This window comes from Anser cygnoides, chromosome 3, assembly GCF_040182565.1.
Source record: "Anser cygnoides isolate HZ-2024a breed goose chromosome 3, Taihu_goose_T2T_genome, whole genome shotgun sequence".
Lineage (NCBI taxonomy): Eukaryota > Metazoa > Chordata > Aves > Anseriformes > Anatidae > Anser > Anser cygnoides.
This window is the reverse complement of record NC_089875.1, coordinates 121,115,562-121,133,128: the sequence shown is the minus strand read 5'-3', so window position 1 is coordinate 121,133,128 and position 17,567 is coordinate 121,115,562. Positions and strand designations below refer to the sequence as shown.

At 49.8% G+C, this 17,567-nt stretch overlaps 2 protein-coding genes across 21 annotated transcripts in view; one reads left to right on the top strand and one right to left on the bottom strand.

Moving 5' to 3' along the window:
• Positions 1–2,015, bottom strand: part of FBXO16 (F-box protein 16) — a 37,496-nt gene extending 35,481 nt beyond the window's left edge. For 3 of the 18 annotated variants that reach the window (XM_013184473.3, XM_013184468.3, XM_013184474.3), the window contains exon 1: positions 1,134–1,810. The gene's annotated coding sequence lies outside the window, so the exon portion shown is untranslated. Of the gene's footprint in view, positions 1–501; positions 679–1,133; positions 1,818–1,944 lie in introns of those variants that run through there. The other 15 variants (XM_066995129.1, XM_066995128.1, XM_066995130.1 and 12 more) reach the window with 9 other exon arrangements.
• Positions 2,016–2,265: 250 nt separating this feature from the next.
• FZD3 (frizzled class receptor 3) overlaps positions 2,266–17,567 on the top strand; it is a 56,417-nt gene continuing 41,115 nt past the window's right edge. For 2 of the 3 annotated variants that reach the window (XM_066995124.1, XM_066995123.1), the window contains exons 1-2: positions 2,266–2,372; positions 7,392–7,903. In XM_066995124.1, coding sequence (XP_066851225.1) covers positions 7,715–7,903 — 189 coding nt within the window. In that variant the 5' untranslated portion in view covers positions 2,266–2,372; positions 7,392–7,714. Of the gene's footprint in view, positions 2,373–6,400; positions 6,694–7,391; positions 7,904–17,567 lie in introns of those variants that run through there. The other variant, XM_013184523.3, reaches the window with a different exon arrangement.

The window sequence follows — 17,567 nt, the reverse complement described above, 5'->3', positions numbered from 1 at the left end:
GTTCAACAGAGCCTGGTGCACTCAGAGGTTTAAGAACGCATTTTGCAGGGAAATAGTCTAATCACATTAATCGATGGTGCAGCCGAATTCAGCTTTGAATAAACAGAATTTGACTGAATGAATCTAAAGCTCAGGCAAGACAGTCATTTTTATTGTAAATTAGTTTATTGCCAATAAACAGTTTGCTGACTAATGCCATGGAAGAAATGCTTTAAAGAGTAGTAACAGAAAAGTGGGCTAGGATACAGGCCAAACTAAGGGGCATTCAGCACAGAAAAATTGGAGAGGACAGGTCTGGAGGGAAAAGATAATGTGAAACAGATACTCATATTAGAGGGACACTGAGAAAGATGGCAAGAGGAGAAGGGCAGCAGGCTAAGCGCACACATGCAGTGATTTACAAAATGGAGGCCAACACTGCAATCCTCCTTTCCCCTGGGCTAGCCCTTAGCCCACAGGCTGCAAAGCCTTGATATTAACCTGACCTTCCACGTCTCTTACCTGCTCTTGGCGCGGCGATGCCCTCAGTTAACACTTGTGCTCTGACTGCGTGATATTGCCACTTCTCCTCACTGCAGCATCAGTCCTCTCTCGGTTATCCCCAGGGCCCCAGAAAGCACTGAGACCCTGGCACAGATGTTTGCCCTGCTAGCTTCCACGCTCGCCGTGGTACCAGTGCTACAGGATCAATAAATGGCATTCCACAGCACCAATAACCCCCAAAACCTTGTGCACCTGATGTTTCTGGGTCTCCCCAACATCACCACCTCTGTGTAGCCTGCACGGCCTTAGACTAACACCCTTACCCCTGCCACAGCGTGCTAGACATATCAAGAACCCAAGGCTCGAGTAACCCTACGATCCCCCTTACCACAGAAAGTGAGTATCTAACTTCGCATTTCTCCGTGGTCCTTGATGCCCACTGAGGAATCAGTACCTCCATATCGCATCCCAGAAACATCTCCACTGGCCCAGCGACCCCAAATCCCTCGTGCTCTGCCATGCCACTGCCCCCTCACCCCTTGCTGTGGTGCTTTAATTTCCAAACCCCCTTCCTTTTCCCCACTCGGCTCCAAAAGGACCTTCTCTGGTCTCCAGAGCATCAATAAACCCAGCGATCTCCCCTCCGGTACCTGCCTGCTCTCCTCTGTGTCCACGTTACGGATGTCCTCCGGGATCTGCTCCAAGTCCCGAGGCACCGACGCACGCTCTGGTTCCACAGCAGCCTCCTCGTGTCCTGCAGGGCCGATGTCCTCCCCGGGGCTGTCACGGCACCGCACGGTCCCTAGGACATTACACCCAGGGAACTGACGGGTATTGATTCCCAATACCTTTTCGCCCCTAAATCACACAACAGCAGGTCCCTTTTCGCAGAATCAGCCTGGCTGGGGTTGGCAGGGAGCTCTGGATATCACCGGGTCACCCCGAGCACATCACTCAGGACGGCATCCCGGCGGGTTTTGGGTTTCTCCAGAGATGGAGACGCAAGAAAATGAAGCGTTTCCCTTTCTACCCTCGATCTCAACCATTTTTTTATTGTTATTTTTGGACAATCCGCGATGCTCTCACTTCGGAGCCCCCCAGAACCCCCCAATCCTGCAGCACCCCCATACCCTGACGGCTCCCCCAACCCTTTCACAGGCCAGCAGCGCACCCCAGCCGCCCACCAGTACAAACCAGTGCTGCTGCCCCCCCTTACTGGGCTCCTACAGCACCTTAACGCCCCTTCCCTTGGGACACTAAGCGCCCCCCCAACAAGCCCCAGGACCCCATCCCAAACCCGATGCCCCCTCCCCAGCCCTGCAGCCCCCCAGTCCCTCACGCCCCCCACCCCAGGGGGCTGCCATCTTCTCCCCCCCCCCGCTCCTTGTAGGGCGCCCCTCCCCTCAATTCTCGCCCCCCCCCCGGCTTTCCAACGTCCCTCAGTGTCCCCTCGGTGTCCACCTGGGCCTGTGATCCCCTCACTCGCCCCCCCAGAGCCCCGCTGCCCCCGGACCTCCCCCGGTTTCCCCAGGGACCCCCCCCCCCCCCCAAGGCCGGGCCGCACCGCCCCTCACCTGCCACCCCCCCCCCCCCACGGCCGCATCCCGTCGCCACGGCAACCGCTCGCCTCCAATCACGAGCGGAGGAGGGGAGGCTGAGCGCTCCGCGTTCCTCTACCTAGCAACCCAGCCCGGCGCTCTCTGATTGGCTCCCTCGCCTCGGCGGGGAGAAGGGAGGCGGGGCGGGGCGCGGCGGGGCGTGACGCCGCCCGGGGAGGGGCGGGGCCGGCGCTGCGGCGGGGGCGGGGGGAGGGGGCGCGGCCGGTGCCTCGCGCCGCCACCTGAGGGGGGAAGGAGCGGGGCGGCGGCGGCGGCGGGAGCCGCGCTGAGGTAACGGCGGTACCGGGGGCACGGAGGGGGGGACAACGCGGGTCGGGTCCCCTCGGGGGTGCCCCTTCTGCCCCTTTGCGGCTCAGACGGGGGCAGGGACACCGGCTCCTGGAGGCGGCGTTGGAGGGGGGGGGGGGGGGGGGCGTCCTGTAAGGGGGGGGGGTCCCTCATGTCCCCTCAAATCCCCTCATGTCCCCTCAGATCCCTTTGGTGTTCTCTCATATCCCCTCATATTCCCTCAATTTCTCCTCGTATCCCCTCCTTTCCCCTCGTAAACGTCCCCTCCCGCCGCCGCGGTGCCCGCTGCCCCCTCCCCGTTTTCCCCCTGCTGAGGGGGGTTCGGGGGGGGCGATGCCTGGCAGCGCCCTGAGGAGGAGGAGGAGGATGAAGGAAGGTGGGGGGGGGCTGATGCTGGTCCTTCCCTCCACTCTCCCCCTTTCTTCTCCTCAGGGCTGGCTCCCCCCCTGCTCCCGTCATGGAGAGGGTCTGGGGGGGGGGGCCTGAGGGGGATCCTGAGCGGTCTGGGGAGGGGCCTGGGGGGGATTCTGGGGGATGTGGAGGGGTCCTGAGGGGCCTGGGGGGGTCCTGAGTGGTCTTGGGGGGATTCTGGGAGGGGGTTGGGGGGTGCCAGCCCCGTCCCTTTGCTGTATGGTGAAGCTGGGAGGCCAGGAGCTGTGTGCGCCCTTCCCTTCCCTTCCCTTCCCTTCCCTTCCCTTCCCTTCCCTTCCCTTCCCTTCCCTTCCCTTCCCTTCCCTTCTTCCCTTCCCTTCCCTTCCCTTCCCTTCCCTTCCCTTCCCTTCCCTTCCCTTCCCTTCCCTTCCCTTCCCTTCCCTTCCCTTCCCTTCCCCCTTCCCCATGCAGCAGGACCCCTGGAGGGTGCTGAGCCCTGTGTGAGCACATTGAGGGTCCAGGGGTAAATGGGGGGGGACTCGGGCATCCCCTGCCCCTTGCAAGGGGAGATCCCCTCCAGCTCCCCGAGCTCACCACGGGCTCAGATGGAGAGAGATGCTAGAGCTGTCCCTCCGGACGCACGGACTCTCCAACAGGATCTCACGGAATGGCCGAGGTTGGAAGGGAGCTCTGGAGATCGTCTGGTCCAAACCCCTGCCAGCAGGGTCACCCCGAGCGTGTTACACAGGGTGGCACCAGGCAGGCTTCGGATATCTCCGGAGGAGACTCCGCAGCCTGAAGGAGGGCGAGCGGAGGAGCTGCTGTCCGTTTTTTTCCCCCCTCTGCCCTTGCAGCACAGAGGGGAGCAGCGTGAGCGTTGCGGGGCCACAGCCGTGTGCCCTCCTTTCTCCCCGGAGCAGAGGACGTGGGGGTTACGCTGGGGTTCTCCCTTAGCCCGTAGCACAAGGGGAGTCCAGCGCTGGAGTTTCTTTCCCACTGACTAATTAAAATGGAGCGAGGAGAATAATGTATTCTCCTTTTGTGCCGCGGTGTGGGTGGGAAGGGGTTGGGGGAGCACTGCCGATGCGCGAGTTCCTTTTCTTTCTCCCCGCTCGGAGCTGGGTGGGGAACGACGAAGGTGACATTCTCCCCTCGTCCTCCCACTCGGACAGGGGGAGGCTGGTTTGTTGTATTGCCTCCTGCCTCCGGGAGAGGTAACCCTGAATACATACAGCCACAGCCTCCTGCTAACAAATGTGTTGTTTTTTTTTTTTCCTCATTGCTCCCTTCCTACTGTAGTAGTAACTTAGAAATGTCTTTAAAAATGAAAATACTCCTGGGGTTCAACCTTTTCCTTTCATGATTTTCCATTCTTTATAATAATCTTCTCTGCATGTCTTAATTTATCCTTTGCAGCAGGCGTTGGATGGGCCTGTCTGATTATAAATAACGTATAAATGCATAACCACACTAACAAACTAGTTGCTTCCTACCCCTTTTGCCCGCAGTTTTTTTGCGGTGCCTTGGGGTGGATGGGGAGGCATCCCCTCCTCCTCTTTTATCCCCAGTGTCACCGAAAGTGTTGGGTTTTGTTTTTATGTACATATAAAAATAACCACAGAATTTCATATGTAGAGGCTTAACAAAGAGTACCCAGAACTGGATCTGTGGTAAGAAGCTATCTTGACACTGAAGATTGCTTATTACAGCATTCGTCTGTCTACACCAATTAATAGGTCATCTATATGCTGGTTTGCGAAACTGCCGTCTCCTTTCGCAATGGTGCGGTCGTGTTTTTTTTCTGAATTTCACCCAGATTTGTTTCTTTTTTTCCCATGAAAAGGCGCTGCATGACTGGGCTGCATAATTTGACGTTCTTTGTAGCTCCACTAAACTTTCTCTTCGTTTTCTTTACGGTGCTATATGGTGATAGGATCCCAAGCATAAAATGGTAAAATCCTGAATGGATGCGATGAATTTTTTTAAATTTTTTATGCAGTTAAAACTTTTCATGTCTTATTAAGTCTGAATGTATGCGTGCTTTTTTTTTTTTCTTCAGTTTGAGGTTATGGGGATGGAAAAGGATGGGTGGATTTGTTTGGAGTCGGAATGTCATTAATCCGATGATTTGTGTGAAGTGTTCTTGGAGTTTTTCCCAAGGCTCTAGATCCTGACCCGGGTTTGCCCAGTGTCTGTGCTTCACACTTGGGCACGAGACCCGGTGGGAGTTCATTTTAGGTTGTTTCTGGACCTCTCTTAGGAAGCGTTAGCTACTGGTTGCTGCTGGAACAGCTTCTGAATTATAGGAACCGTGCTAAAAAGGTGATTGCTAATCCATGCTGCAAGCTCGCTTCTCTCAAGTAGTTTAATGGAGTCTTCCTGAGTTGGTGGCTGAAGTCTTTAAAAAAAATAATAAATAAATTAGAAGCAGGGATTTGGAGATGAGAACAAACTGTAAAGGTTTCTTTTCCCGACTCGGGGAACCGCTGTTAAAACCAAAGGGCTAGATTCGCGGGGGGTTAGGCAGCTCTTACAAAACGAGGTAGGATTTGGGTTTGTCTGACTGTAATTTGGGATTTTCTCATCAGGTGAGAATATGCAGAAACCTTCAGGATTAGGTAATGCCGCCTGGAAGGTGGAGCAGCTCATGCGGGTTTTGTTGGTTTTTTAGTTCTTTCTCTGAAAGAGGTACCAGGTTCTTGAAAAATAAGCCTGAGAAATTGCTTCCTCAGGCCAGAAGGACATAGATTATCAAGGCCATATGACTTTGAAATTGGGTGAAAATGAGGTGCGGTTAGATGTAGCACATCTTGACTATTTTGGCTGAGTTTGGTCTGTTAAATTCAGCGCGTTGACTGCTCTTCGCAGCCATGCTTCCTTGCTTCAGTATACAAGCAAGAGGCTTTGATTTGGTCTGTGTTGGCAGGTTCTACCTGAAGTTTAGACAGTTCCCTTTTCTGCTTTTTTTTTTTGTCACTTTAGATTTCCTAGGTTTGGAACAACTTTATTCTTTGTGTACTTTAAGTACTTCAGTGCAGCTTCAGACATGGATTCCCCATCAGGAGCTACGAGAGAGGAGGCAGCCTGTGGAAGCAGGCTGTCAGAGATCCTAATTTCATGTGGTTGCGCTTAACATTTTGGTCTTTTTCCTGCTTGCCTGTTTGTTTTTACCAGCCTGTCTAGAGCAGCTACAGCCAAAACCATTGCTTCACATGATCTTAAAGAGAAGTGTGGAGTTGTTTAGGTTGGAAGGAACCTCTCAGGATTATCTAGTCCAACCCGCAAGGTGTATGAGGGTTTAGAGGTATACGGCGTTTAATTTTTTTTGACCATAAGATGGGCCTGTGTACACAAAAATATGCCTATAAAACTGTTGTGGTCAGCTGATAGCAGCAGAAGACTGCCAGTTAATTCAAACTTAGTGATAGGTGTGACATAGTTAAGGAGAAAGGGGAAAACTTTTTCCCTCTCTGACTCGTAGAATTCAGTTCCCTTCCTGCATGTCGAAGAAAACCCATTAATCTCTCGAGGTTAATGGAAGTCTGTTCAAATTTGTGATCGCCTCCTCTGGGGAATACTGATGGAGTACTTGGGGTTGTGGGGTTCGAGCAGTATTTCTCATTTTCTGTTACCTTTCATTGCAAGCCATAATTGTTTTAAAAGCACTTGGCCAGAGACCGAAACGTGCAAACTCACTGCTGTAAAGCAAAATTGCCGTAACAAAAGGGCTTCCTTGTGGTCTTAAGGCTCTGTCAGCTTTTTCAACGCTTTAGCCACCAGTTGCAGTCTCTGTTCTGCAGCTGGGTGCAGTGTGCTGAGTTCCTGTTCTTCTCCAGCACCTTAGCACCAAGAAAACGCGGAGCCAGGCTGGGCAACGAGCGCTGTTTAGATCCTCTCTGTAGGCAAAATGGAGCCAGCAGGACCACGAGAGGTAGCACCCATATATTTTCCATCTTTTGGTGTGTGTGGAAAGCTCAGAGCAGGCTGCCCCCTGGCTTATCCGGAGCTCCTGGGATGGTTTCAGGGGTGCAAGGTGTGAAGTGAAAGGTGCAAGTGAAACGGGTGAGAGACGACCCAACGAGTTGCTTCCATATGGGCTAAAACTGCATATTTGGCCGCAGCTAGCCGAACCACGAGCGCAGCTGGTCGGGCAGAGCAGCTCCCTGCAGTCCTGCAAGCTGGGACTTGCGGGTTGGTGGTGGCGACTGTTTTGTTTTTGTTTGGTAATTATTCAGCAGAAGTTCTGTGGCCCTGCACCGAAAGATGCTATCGCTGGGAATGCACCGGCGGAGGGGCTGAGTCATAAACAGCTTGGTTTCAGCGTGGCCGACGACTTGTACTGCTCACACGGTGCAATGTAAAGCGTGGGGTTTTCCTAAAAGATATTTTCCTCGTTGTAAACACGTTTTTTGCCCCCCTTTTCAGGTAGAGTTTTACAGCACGCTGCTATTTTTTTTTCCCCCACCAGAAAAACTCTAAAACAAGGATTAAAAATTGCCAAAGGACCTTGTAGTCTTCTGCGTGGGAATTTGAAGCGATTTGCCTGACAGGCTGTTTACAGCTGAAATATTTTAATCAATGACAGGACTTGTAACGTGTGCTGTTTGTTGTGTTTTCTTTTTGTCTTAGGGGACCTGACGAAAGAAGAATGTAACCTGGCTGCTGTTCTGTCAGGATGGGGTCAATCGTGTGGGAATGTGGTTAAACGTCTTAATTCCTTGACGTAATACGTGGTGTATAAGGCCGTGAAAAGGAAAGGCAAGATGCCTCGCTCAGTTGCATCGTCTTTGGGACCGAGCTAACAATGTTGTGCACAAAGAGAGTTCCGGTTTCAAAGAGCCTTAAACAAGGACTGCAAATACTGCTGTTGGAGTGAAATCGGGAGGCACAAGAAGAGTCGAAAAAGCTTTCTGACTGGGCTCAGTAACTGGCCCCATCCGCGGTGTGGAAGGATGGCTGGTAGCTGGATGCTCTGTTACCTCTGGCTTTTGGATGTCTTGGTGGGGTGCTCGAGAGGGCACAGTTTGTTTTCCTGCGAGCCCATCATCCTGCGGATGTGCCAGGATCTGCCTTACAACACCACCTTTATGCCTAATCTCCTGAATCATTATGACCAGCAAACAGCGGCGTTGGCGATGGAGGTAGGGCTACAGGCTTTTCATCACTTTGTATGGTTTGGGCCTTTAATCGCCAAATAGTTTTTAACAGAAGATAATAAGTTATCTATATTAGAAATAAAAATGAAAAAATCAGTATATTTAAGTATATAAAAAAGAAACAAGCACCACTTGGAAAAGATGTATTGTAATGCATACTAAAATATTCTATGACTACAAAATGAGCCTTTTTGGGTATAACTGAATGAAACACTCTGGATGTGTTTGTGTGTTAGTCTGTTACTTGAAATATTTAGACAGATCGAGAATGTATATTTGGAATGGTCTGGCGCTGAACTGAATGCCAGGAAAAGCATACTGAACAATGAAGAGAAGGCTTCCAGTTCTGAAGGCTGTGTTCTTTGGTGGTTTTGTAGCGTTTGGCTTTTTCATACTCCTTTAAAATTTGGTGTGGAGAAAATGAGAACAATGGGAGGTACCACGAAAATAATAGGATATTAAAATATTCTAAATATCATATCTAAATATCTAAATATTCTAAAAATCATTTCTGCTGGTGCTTGTCTAACCTATCTTTGGAGAACTCTCCTGATGGGGCTTCAGCCACATACTTGGTCTTTTCCTCTACAGTGTGGTTTATAGAAGACCTATGTTCACTGCAGTCAGTTCTCCGTCCTGTTGCATGCCCCACCAATGGGGTTTATTGCTGGGTGTTCTGCGGTATGCCTAAAACTGGGGGAGAAATACAGAATATTGGGCACGTCTCACTTCCAGCCTGTTCCAATATTTCCGTGAGAGATCTGTGCAAAACAAGCTTGTTTGTATTTTTGAAGTGCTGAGGAGTCCTTGCCGGTAGATACGCTGTGCTGAACAGAGAGAGAAGAAAGAGTAGTCGCGTTTTCATCTTTGAATGCTTTTCCTGACAATACCGAAACTTAATTTAATTGCTGCTGTTAAATAACAAAAAGCCTCGGCTTTATATAATCGTTACATGGAAGGGTTGTGAACCAGACTTAACAAGCTTTTTACTGCAAGAAGAAAATAGAGAATCTTCCATTTGCTTTGTCTGAAAGAACTATGGGCTTGCATTTCAGCTATTCATTTGGATGTGGCTAGGGATTCCAGTTGTACCAGGTACGTAGCAACAGGAGCAAAGGTGATTTTAGAAATGATGCAGGTAAATTCTGAGCGGGGACCTTTGAAAATCCTACCTGTAAGGAGGAAAATGGAGCCGAAGCAAGATTAATATGATAAAAATGTGAACAGCAAGTTGTGTGACGAAGTATTTATTGCCTCCTTGAGAAGTGGAACTTAGGATATTGAAGGAATCGGTGGAAACCCAGTGGGTTGAAGAGGTCTGGGATTTGCTCGCAGAGGTGTGGTGATGGTGAGTTTCTGTTGGTGAGGGTGGTAGGAGCAGGTGGTTAGCAGTGTGATGAGAGCCTCTTGATACTGTTGTGAATAACTTAAAGCTAAAGCCAAACCAGAATGAAGTATTATAGAGATCTTGGTTATATTTATGAGCCACACTAAGCCATAAAATTCTGGAGGACAGTCAAAATAATAAATATTTTATGTGTTGGGGGGAATAATGCTCATCACATCAGTGGGGGTTAGCTTATTTTCTTGGACTTGTGATGGTTTGTCCTATTAAAATCTCACCTGGAAGCTTGACAAAGCAGTACGAAAGCAAAGAGGCAAGTCAGACACTGGGAGTAATTAAGGAAAAGAATAAAGGCCAGCTGTTGTTGTGGAGTTCTGCAGTGCCATGGTTCCCAAATAGCTGGAGCGCTGGGAAGTTCTGGGCTATCTCAACGACCGCGTTTGGACTGAAAGAGGTCCAGAGAAGAGGAGAATGGTGGCTTAGGGAACGTGTCCCCTGTGAGCAATGTTGGACTGTGGTGAGATGCTTTAGCCTGATTTTAAAGGAGAAGAAAACAGCTGCCGCCATCGTTAGTGGCAGGCAGAGCTTTGTGGGGGTTTACAGAGCTCTGTCTCCTCCAGTGCAGGAGCCAGGCTCCATCAGACGAAGCTGCTGGAAGCTAAGTCAAACCAAGGATCCTTCAGGTGGTTGCAGAAGAGCTGTGAAACTCTTGAAGAATATTGTGGATGTAAAAGGTTGTGGGGACTGGACCAGAATTTGGCAGGGAATGCCACTGGTGGTGGCTAGGTAGAAAACCACATGTAATACTGACTTCCCCCTTCACTGAAAACCAAGAAGTGGTTATTCTCTAACTTGTTGTAAACCAGTTTCCTGCTCGTTTCATTCAGTACCCTTTTGTTCCAGTATTCTGCAGTTAACCCCCCTGCTGCACGTGTGATTTTGGAAACCTCAGTTTTACCCCCCGGGGCGCTTTTCCTCTCCAACTTGAATTCTTCCAGCTGTTTGGGCTTTCTTCTTGCAGCTCAGCTGCTTCCTTCCAGGCTCACTTCAGCTGCCCTTTTCCAGCTCGGTCCTTGCCGAGGCGCGGGGATGGGAATGGCACACTGCTCCACATGTGGGCACGCGAGGGATTTCCCCAGGAATAATGTCGTGCTCATTGCTGCAAATAACGTGCTGGTGATGGCCAACATTGTGTTGTGTTGTCTTTTCTTCTGGCTTTTGTTGCATGTTAAACGACTGATTTCAGAGAACTGTCAAAATATCCCGTTCACTTTCCCTAATAGCCTCTTTATGGCCGTTGTTGGAAGCAGAGCAGCAGGCTGTACAGACCCGCAGGCCGAGCAAGAAGAACTGCTGCAATTGTTCTTATCTTCATAAAATAGCTTTCTGTAGGGCGAGGGTATCAGTGGAGACGCAAATGTTACTGCTCTGCTCATCTTCACAGGGTGAATGAGCTGCGTGAAACGCCGTGGCTGCAGCTGGGGCAGCAGCTCAGTGCCAAAGCCACACTTAAACTTGGCGTGGGTGCGCTGGGGATGTGTATAGCTCTCCCTTTGCCCATATGATTAGCGTGTAGGTTGTTTTTTCGTGCCTGGGGTGGGCTAGGGCTACGTCTGAGTGCCCCATGGGAAACAGGAGGGCTGGGCGAGGAAGCACGGCTGTCCTCGGGTGGCAGACACACAGACGCCCACACCGCCACTGGGCGATTTGCAGGGGTTGCTCAGGAAGAAGGATGGAAAGCTCCGGCTTTGCGTAAGTACACTTTGGCTTCTGTTAGCCTAGGCTGCCCCTTAAGTCCGTATTTAGCGGGAAGGAAGCTGATTTTTAGTTTTTGGCTTCTTAGATGTTACTTAATGTTCCAGTCGTATGGTTGGAGCGCTCGGAGCTGAATCGAGTCTATTCGAGCTGGCGTTGTGATGCTGGCTGGCAAACAGCTCTCACTTCCGAGCCTCCTCTAACTGCTGGGAGCATGAAAGAACAAGGCAGCAGGACCCGTGTGATTCATCTTGTGTATTTATGAGGGGGGTTGCGCTTCTCGGCTTTTCAGGAGCGCTTTTCCACAGCAATTTCCAATAAAAACCGTCAGAGGAGTTCAGCTCATACTCTAGATTTCTTTCTTCTGGCTGTGAGAGTATACTGTGATGCCATTCTTGCTGTTTTGGTGACTACCAAATCAGCAGATAAATTAGAAGAAAATAGTCTAATTTTAGCTTTCAGTGCTAATGGGTGCTTTAAAATAACTCTCTTAAATTTTGTTTTAGTATTTAGGGTGTTAGTTTCTAGTGTTCCGTCAGTTGCTTTTTATAAGCTGAATTTGTAAGGGCTTCCACGACAAGAAAGAGTGAATGTGAAGTAGAAAAGAGAATTCCTGCAGCTGCTGTCTTGCCATCGGTACATTCATTGTACTTTTCTTCCCCTGCCATTGATTGCCTCACTGGAGGAACAGCTGAAACCTTACTCAGAATCATAGAATATAGGATAGAATCATAGAACCACAGAATCATTAAGGTTGGAAAAGGCTTCCAGGATCACCTGGTCCAACCACCCCCCTACCACCACCGTCACCCACTGCACCATGTCCCCAAGCACCACGTCCAACCTCTCCTTAAACACCCCCAGGGACGGAGACGCCACCACCTCCCTGGGCAACCCGTCCCAACGCCTGACTGCTCTTCCTGAGCAGAAATGTCTCCTCATTTCCAACCTAAACTTACCGATACTTCTCAAAAACTCCCCAAATCATCAAGTTGCCTTTTAAAGTCTTTATGCTAATCCAATTCCTCAATAATTATAAGAAAAGTGAATGAGTCATGCCATCGGTGTTTTGTTGCGTTCCAGCAATATTGGTACAAGATATCCCGATTAATCCCCGGAAAATAGCATGTTACCCATTACTCCCTCTTATTACATGCTGGTTCATACCACGACCAGCTGCTGTGCCTTCCCTTACTCCTCACAAAGTCCAGGCCTTAACCTTGCTGCCGTGCTACACCCCCAAAGCCTGGCGAGCCTGGAGCGAGGGCTTTCTGCGCCCAGAGGCCCGCAGCACCCCGCTGTCTCAGAAGGGGACCAGCCGCCCTCCATCCTCCGATAACATCTGCTTGCCTCCTTTCCAGCCCAGATGGGAGCTGCTCCACGCCCGCTCCTTCTTTCTAAAGGAGCTGCTGGATGAGGCAGACCAGCGCCCCGCTCGCTACAGGGGCCAGGGCCGTGAGATGGTGCTCGCAGAGGCTTCACGGCGCCGGGAGCTGTCCTGCCCTGCAGTTCTGCACAGCTTGGCCGCCGCAGGGTTCCCCGTGCTTCGCGCTGCCTCAGGGTGTTCTCCAAATGATCCGTGATCTGTAAGCGGGTGGTTTCTTAGGGGGACCGTCTAATGGGGTCTGTCTGCTGTGCTGTGGGACTTCAGGTTCAGGGCGACAGTCTGATCTTAGAGTTCAGTACTAGTCGGTAATTTAAAACAAAATTTATGACAATTATTTTAGTATTTAGGGTGCTGGTCTTTACTGTTTTACTTCTGGTGCTCGTTTTTTATTGTTTTGTCAGCTGCTTCCGTTGTGTTACGCAGATCGCGTGCTGGACAAGGCCGTGGCAGCAGGGAAGTTAAATTAGCCCCGTTCCCCTGAGGAATCCCATCTTGCTTACTCACCCCTTGGATTATTATTGCTATAACATGGAGAACTCTCTTCCCTCCCTTTTCCACTTAATGTTCATTTGGCCTTGAGGGATTTGCAGTGATTTTGGCTGCTGTAAGACAAGTTTTGTAATCAAATATATATATATTTTTTTATCAGAGAGCATGTAAATGTTGGTAGCTTGGAGATTGAGAGCACGTTATCAAAGCATTTCTTCCTGATGAAGAAAAGTGGTTTAACGTGATGATTGCCAGCCTCTTTGCAGTTCAGTACACCACCAGCACTTCCTTCTCCCCACCATGACATTTGTGGGACCTCCCAAATGAGACGAGGGATCAGGGGACAGGAAGCAGACAGAGATGAGGCCTGAATGGGTCCCTCTGGGTGCGTGCAGAAGCTTTCCCTTTGGGATCAAACCGGAGGTGAAACGCTCCAGAAAAGCGACGATACATTCACCGTGCGGACAGAGGAGGTAACGTGCTGCTGCTTGCTGCTGGCTCGCAACTTCCATTCCCCTTTTGCATATCAAAGCGGAGCAGTAGTGGGATAACTTCGGGGTGCACCATTTTAGGGTTGGCTGGTCTGTAGGTGGGAGATGCAAGGGGGGGAATGGCAAAGTAACGTTACCCACAGCTGGTTTTTCTGCGGTATGAGGGGGGCGGTCAGAAGGGCAGAGCAGCAACGCTGATCTGCTCCTCCTATGTCACTGCGGCAGGGTTCAGCAGCGTGGTTGTTGAGCTTTGAATATTTAGAAGCAAAGTCAGTGAATAGTTGATGGGTTTATCACGGAACAGACAACTACAGAAGTGAAGACACCTGATTGTTCATCCCCTTTTCCAGGCGTAGTGGTTTCTTGCTGTACGAATTCTTGCAGGTGATGTTATTGACCTGCTGCAGAACAGAGTACCTGCTACAACATTTGCATGCCCTTGCTGGCTGCATTTCTGATTTATTTTTTATGTGATGTGTGTGCATATATATCATAAACATTTTTATGATACATATATATATCATTTTAAAAGATATTTTGTTTATATATATATATATATATATATATAAAAAAACCACAGTTTTTTGTGGCAGTATATTTTCTTCTTCTTCTCTCCGTGGTGATCTTTGGAGTCTTAAAACTAGTTTATTTTTTTCTCTTCGAAGTGAAAAAGCATACCCAGACACGGCATCGACAGAAGATGTGGCTATCTTTGTTCTCACGCTGCTACCCTGCTCTTAGCACCTGGGGTAGGTGCTTTTGCTGGTATGTCAAGTTTCAAGTGGCTCCTGGCAGTGTTTCTCAAATAGCTTTTCCATCAGGCATATTACTACAGAATTGAGATACCAGGGTTTGGACTCACAGAAGCACAGAATTGAAGGGGTTGGAAGGGATCTCGAAAGACCATCGGGTCCAGCCCCCCTGCCAAAGCAGGTTCCCTAGAGCAGGCTGCCCAGGCAGGCGTCCAGACGGGCCTTGAATGTCTCCAGAGAAGGAGACCCCACAACCTCCCTGGGCAGCCTGTCCCAGCGCTTCGTCACCCTCACCGGGAAGAATTTCTTTTGCGTGTTGGTGCAGAACTGCCTGGGCTCCATTTTGTGGCCATTGCCCCTTGTCCTGTCCCCACAGAGCACTGAAAAGAGGTTGGCCAAATCCCTCTGTCTCCCACACTTAAGATATTTGTAAACATTGATGAGATCCCCTCTCAGTCTTCTCTTCTCCAGGCTGAACAGCCCCAGGTCTCTCAGCCTTTCCTCACAGGGGAGCTGCTCCAGGCCCCGTATCATCTTTGTGGCCCTCTGCTGGACTCTTTCCAGGAGATCCCTGTCTTTTTTGTACCCCAGAACTGGACACAGTACCTCCAGGTGAGGCCTGACCAGGGCAGAGCAGAGGGAGAGGATCACCTCCCTTGACCCGCTGGCCACGCTCCTTTTAATGCACGCCAGGATCCCGTTGGCCCTCTTGGCCACGAGGGCACACTGCTGGCTCATGGCCAACCTGTCGTCCACCAGGACCCCCAGGTCCTTCTCCTCAGAGCTCCTCTCCAGCAGGTCGTCCCCCAGCCTGTACTGATACGTGCGGTTGTTCCTTCCCAGGCGGGCTCGGAGCAGACTACTCTCTCAGTCCTTGTTTTCTATAAGGACCAGGGAGAATGGTGCCGAATTCACTGATGTCGGCTCACGTGGTGAGGTTCCCACCTGCCCTGCGGTTAGTGCTGCCCCACTTCTCCTATTTCGGAGTGATTTCTTTTGAGACGTGGGAATTGACTTTATTTCCCGCTGAGCAGCAAGGGTGGGGAGAGTGTAGGGCGGTAGATCCTTAACTTCTTCCCCCCTAAATTCCATCTTTGTCCCTCAGTTTCTTTTGCCTTGCTCATGCTCTCTCCCCTTCTAAATCTCAGCAGTTTTCCTGGGCTCTTCGTATTCCTCAGTCCTGCATCCAAAACTTGTAGAAGCGTAAGAACATAAAGCTGATGGAAAAGTAGGTTTTAATTAGTCGGTGTTGTGTAAGCACCCTAATCTTAGACTTTAATTTGCAGCGAGGATTAATCTTCTCTTCAGTGTGTAAGATTATGGTGCCACAGAACAATGGAGCTGTACGTGATCATAAGAAAGCAAGCTGTGCGCCAGCTGATTAAAGCCTGCTCCTTCCTTTACTTTAGGCTTTCCTATCCCTACTCCAGATTTTTATCTTCGAAATCGCCATGTAAGTGTTTTAAATTATTTTATTGTTAAACCCAAATGTTGGTCTCAAAGCTGGCACTACAAAGGTGACTGCAGAGCGCAGGCAGAGCTAACGTTGCTGATAAAGTAGTGCTTAGAAGTTCTTGCTTTAGGAAATCTGAGGTTTGTCTGTTTGAAACCCATCCGTTTATGGCTTCGGTTTTGACCTGTAAAGGGCACGAGCATTGTGTGAAGGTGGTAGAAATCCCCAGTGGGCGAGACCTAGTTGGGAAGAACTAGAGCTGTTATGTTCCCAAGATGATGTACACAAAAAGTAGTACGCTCTGACAGTTTGGCTCACAAAAGGAGGCTTCTGAGGAAGGCGGCTTTCACCTGAGGACCGTCAGTCCTTTTCGTCTCACACTAAGCTCCAGTGAACTTCCAGATAATCTGAATGAAGTGTTCAGCGAAGACGGAAGTGTTCAGTATCTTCAGACAGCAAGAGGAGCCACAAGCGAGAGAAGCTGAAGCACGGGCTGTGCCTATTTGCCTACTTGGAGGTTGCTAGAGGCTTAAATAAGGAAAAAAAAAGGGCTAGAGGCTCGTCTTGGGCTAGAAACCTTTGGAAGTCTTAAAGAAGTCCGAGTAGCACCCAGGAGGAGTTGCGTGCTTTGTTTTTCGGTGAGAGATGGAGTTTTAGGTGGCTGCCGTGTGGTGTGTTTGGGAGCGCGTTGCAGCTCTGACAGCTCCGAAATCCCGACTGAGGAAGGAGCGTGTTTGTGGATGCAGGGGTACCCAGATTGGGAACAGCAAACCAAAGGCATCGGGGAGCTTTCAGGTCCCCCAGCAGACCTAGAGCTTACTCAAGCATGTGGTCTGTCCTCGGACAACAACCAAAGGGGCTATAAACCACAACGTGCGTTTGAACACGAGCGGTCCCAGCGAGGAACCCCTGATCTTTTTCCCTCCAGGGGCCATATCCTTGCACCAGATAAAGGAATTTTAGTGTGGAGCAGCAGGAAAGACTGGAGTACCGAAGAGCACTTCTTTTAACCTAAGAGTTAAAACTTTTGTGTAGCTCATCAGTGCTCAAAGAGCAGAGCTGGCTGCAGGTGTTAGCAACCTGTTTGCTCTTCCCTTTGCCTGGCTACAGGCTTTCTCCGGAGAATAACTTCAGCAGTAGTGTTCCCTCATCTTTTATGTGCGCTAATGAGGACACAATGCCCCACGAATAGTTTCAAAATGCAGGCTAATAGTGAGAAAATGAAGAGTAGGGTTTTCTGTTAAACTGCTGAACTCCTGCTTGCACGTTGAAGGTGAACTCTGTCACCGTGTTCCCGTTTTCTTAAAGGAAAGGAATTTTGAAGGATGGTTGGACTGGAGCTATGGAAATGAAGTTCAGCCTTAATAGTTCAGTGCGAGGGTTTTGAGTTTAAAGTGAACGATCTACATCTTAATCAACATTATTCACAGCGGGCTTGTTTTCAGGGTCATGCAGGCAGATGGCTCTGCGTTGGGGCTAATTCTGTAGCAGCTGGTGGAGGCTTAAAGAGGAGTTATTAGGAAAGGTGGGACACATTAATTTATTTTGCATAGTTGGATGACGATGTGCTTTGGTCAATTGTAGCTTTACACGTGCAAGTATAAACTCTGAGGCAAGAGAATGTGGTGCCAGAGCATTGAGGGAATATCGGTCTTAATATTTACCTCCTCCCACAAGAGTAGTAACTCATTCCCATCTTTTTTTCTCTACCTTAATTAAAATCATCTCGTTCCACTGGGGCAGCTGCTGTGGGACGAGAGCCATGTTTGTGTGCTGTAGGTAGGGTTTGGAGCATCCCCCAGCAGGGAATCACCGCTTCCTCATAGCCCACCTCCCTACCGAGACCTTTCTCTCCCCCCGTTACGTTCTCCCGAGGTTATTTAGGCGTTTCAAGCCCAACTTGTTCGCTGACATACCAGCTTGAAAGCTCTTTAGTTGTCTGTCCTTTTGACTTAGCGTTCTTCCCGAGCATGTTTC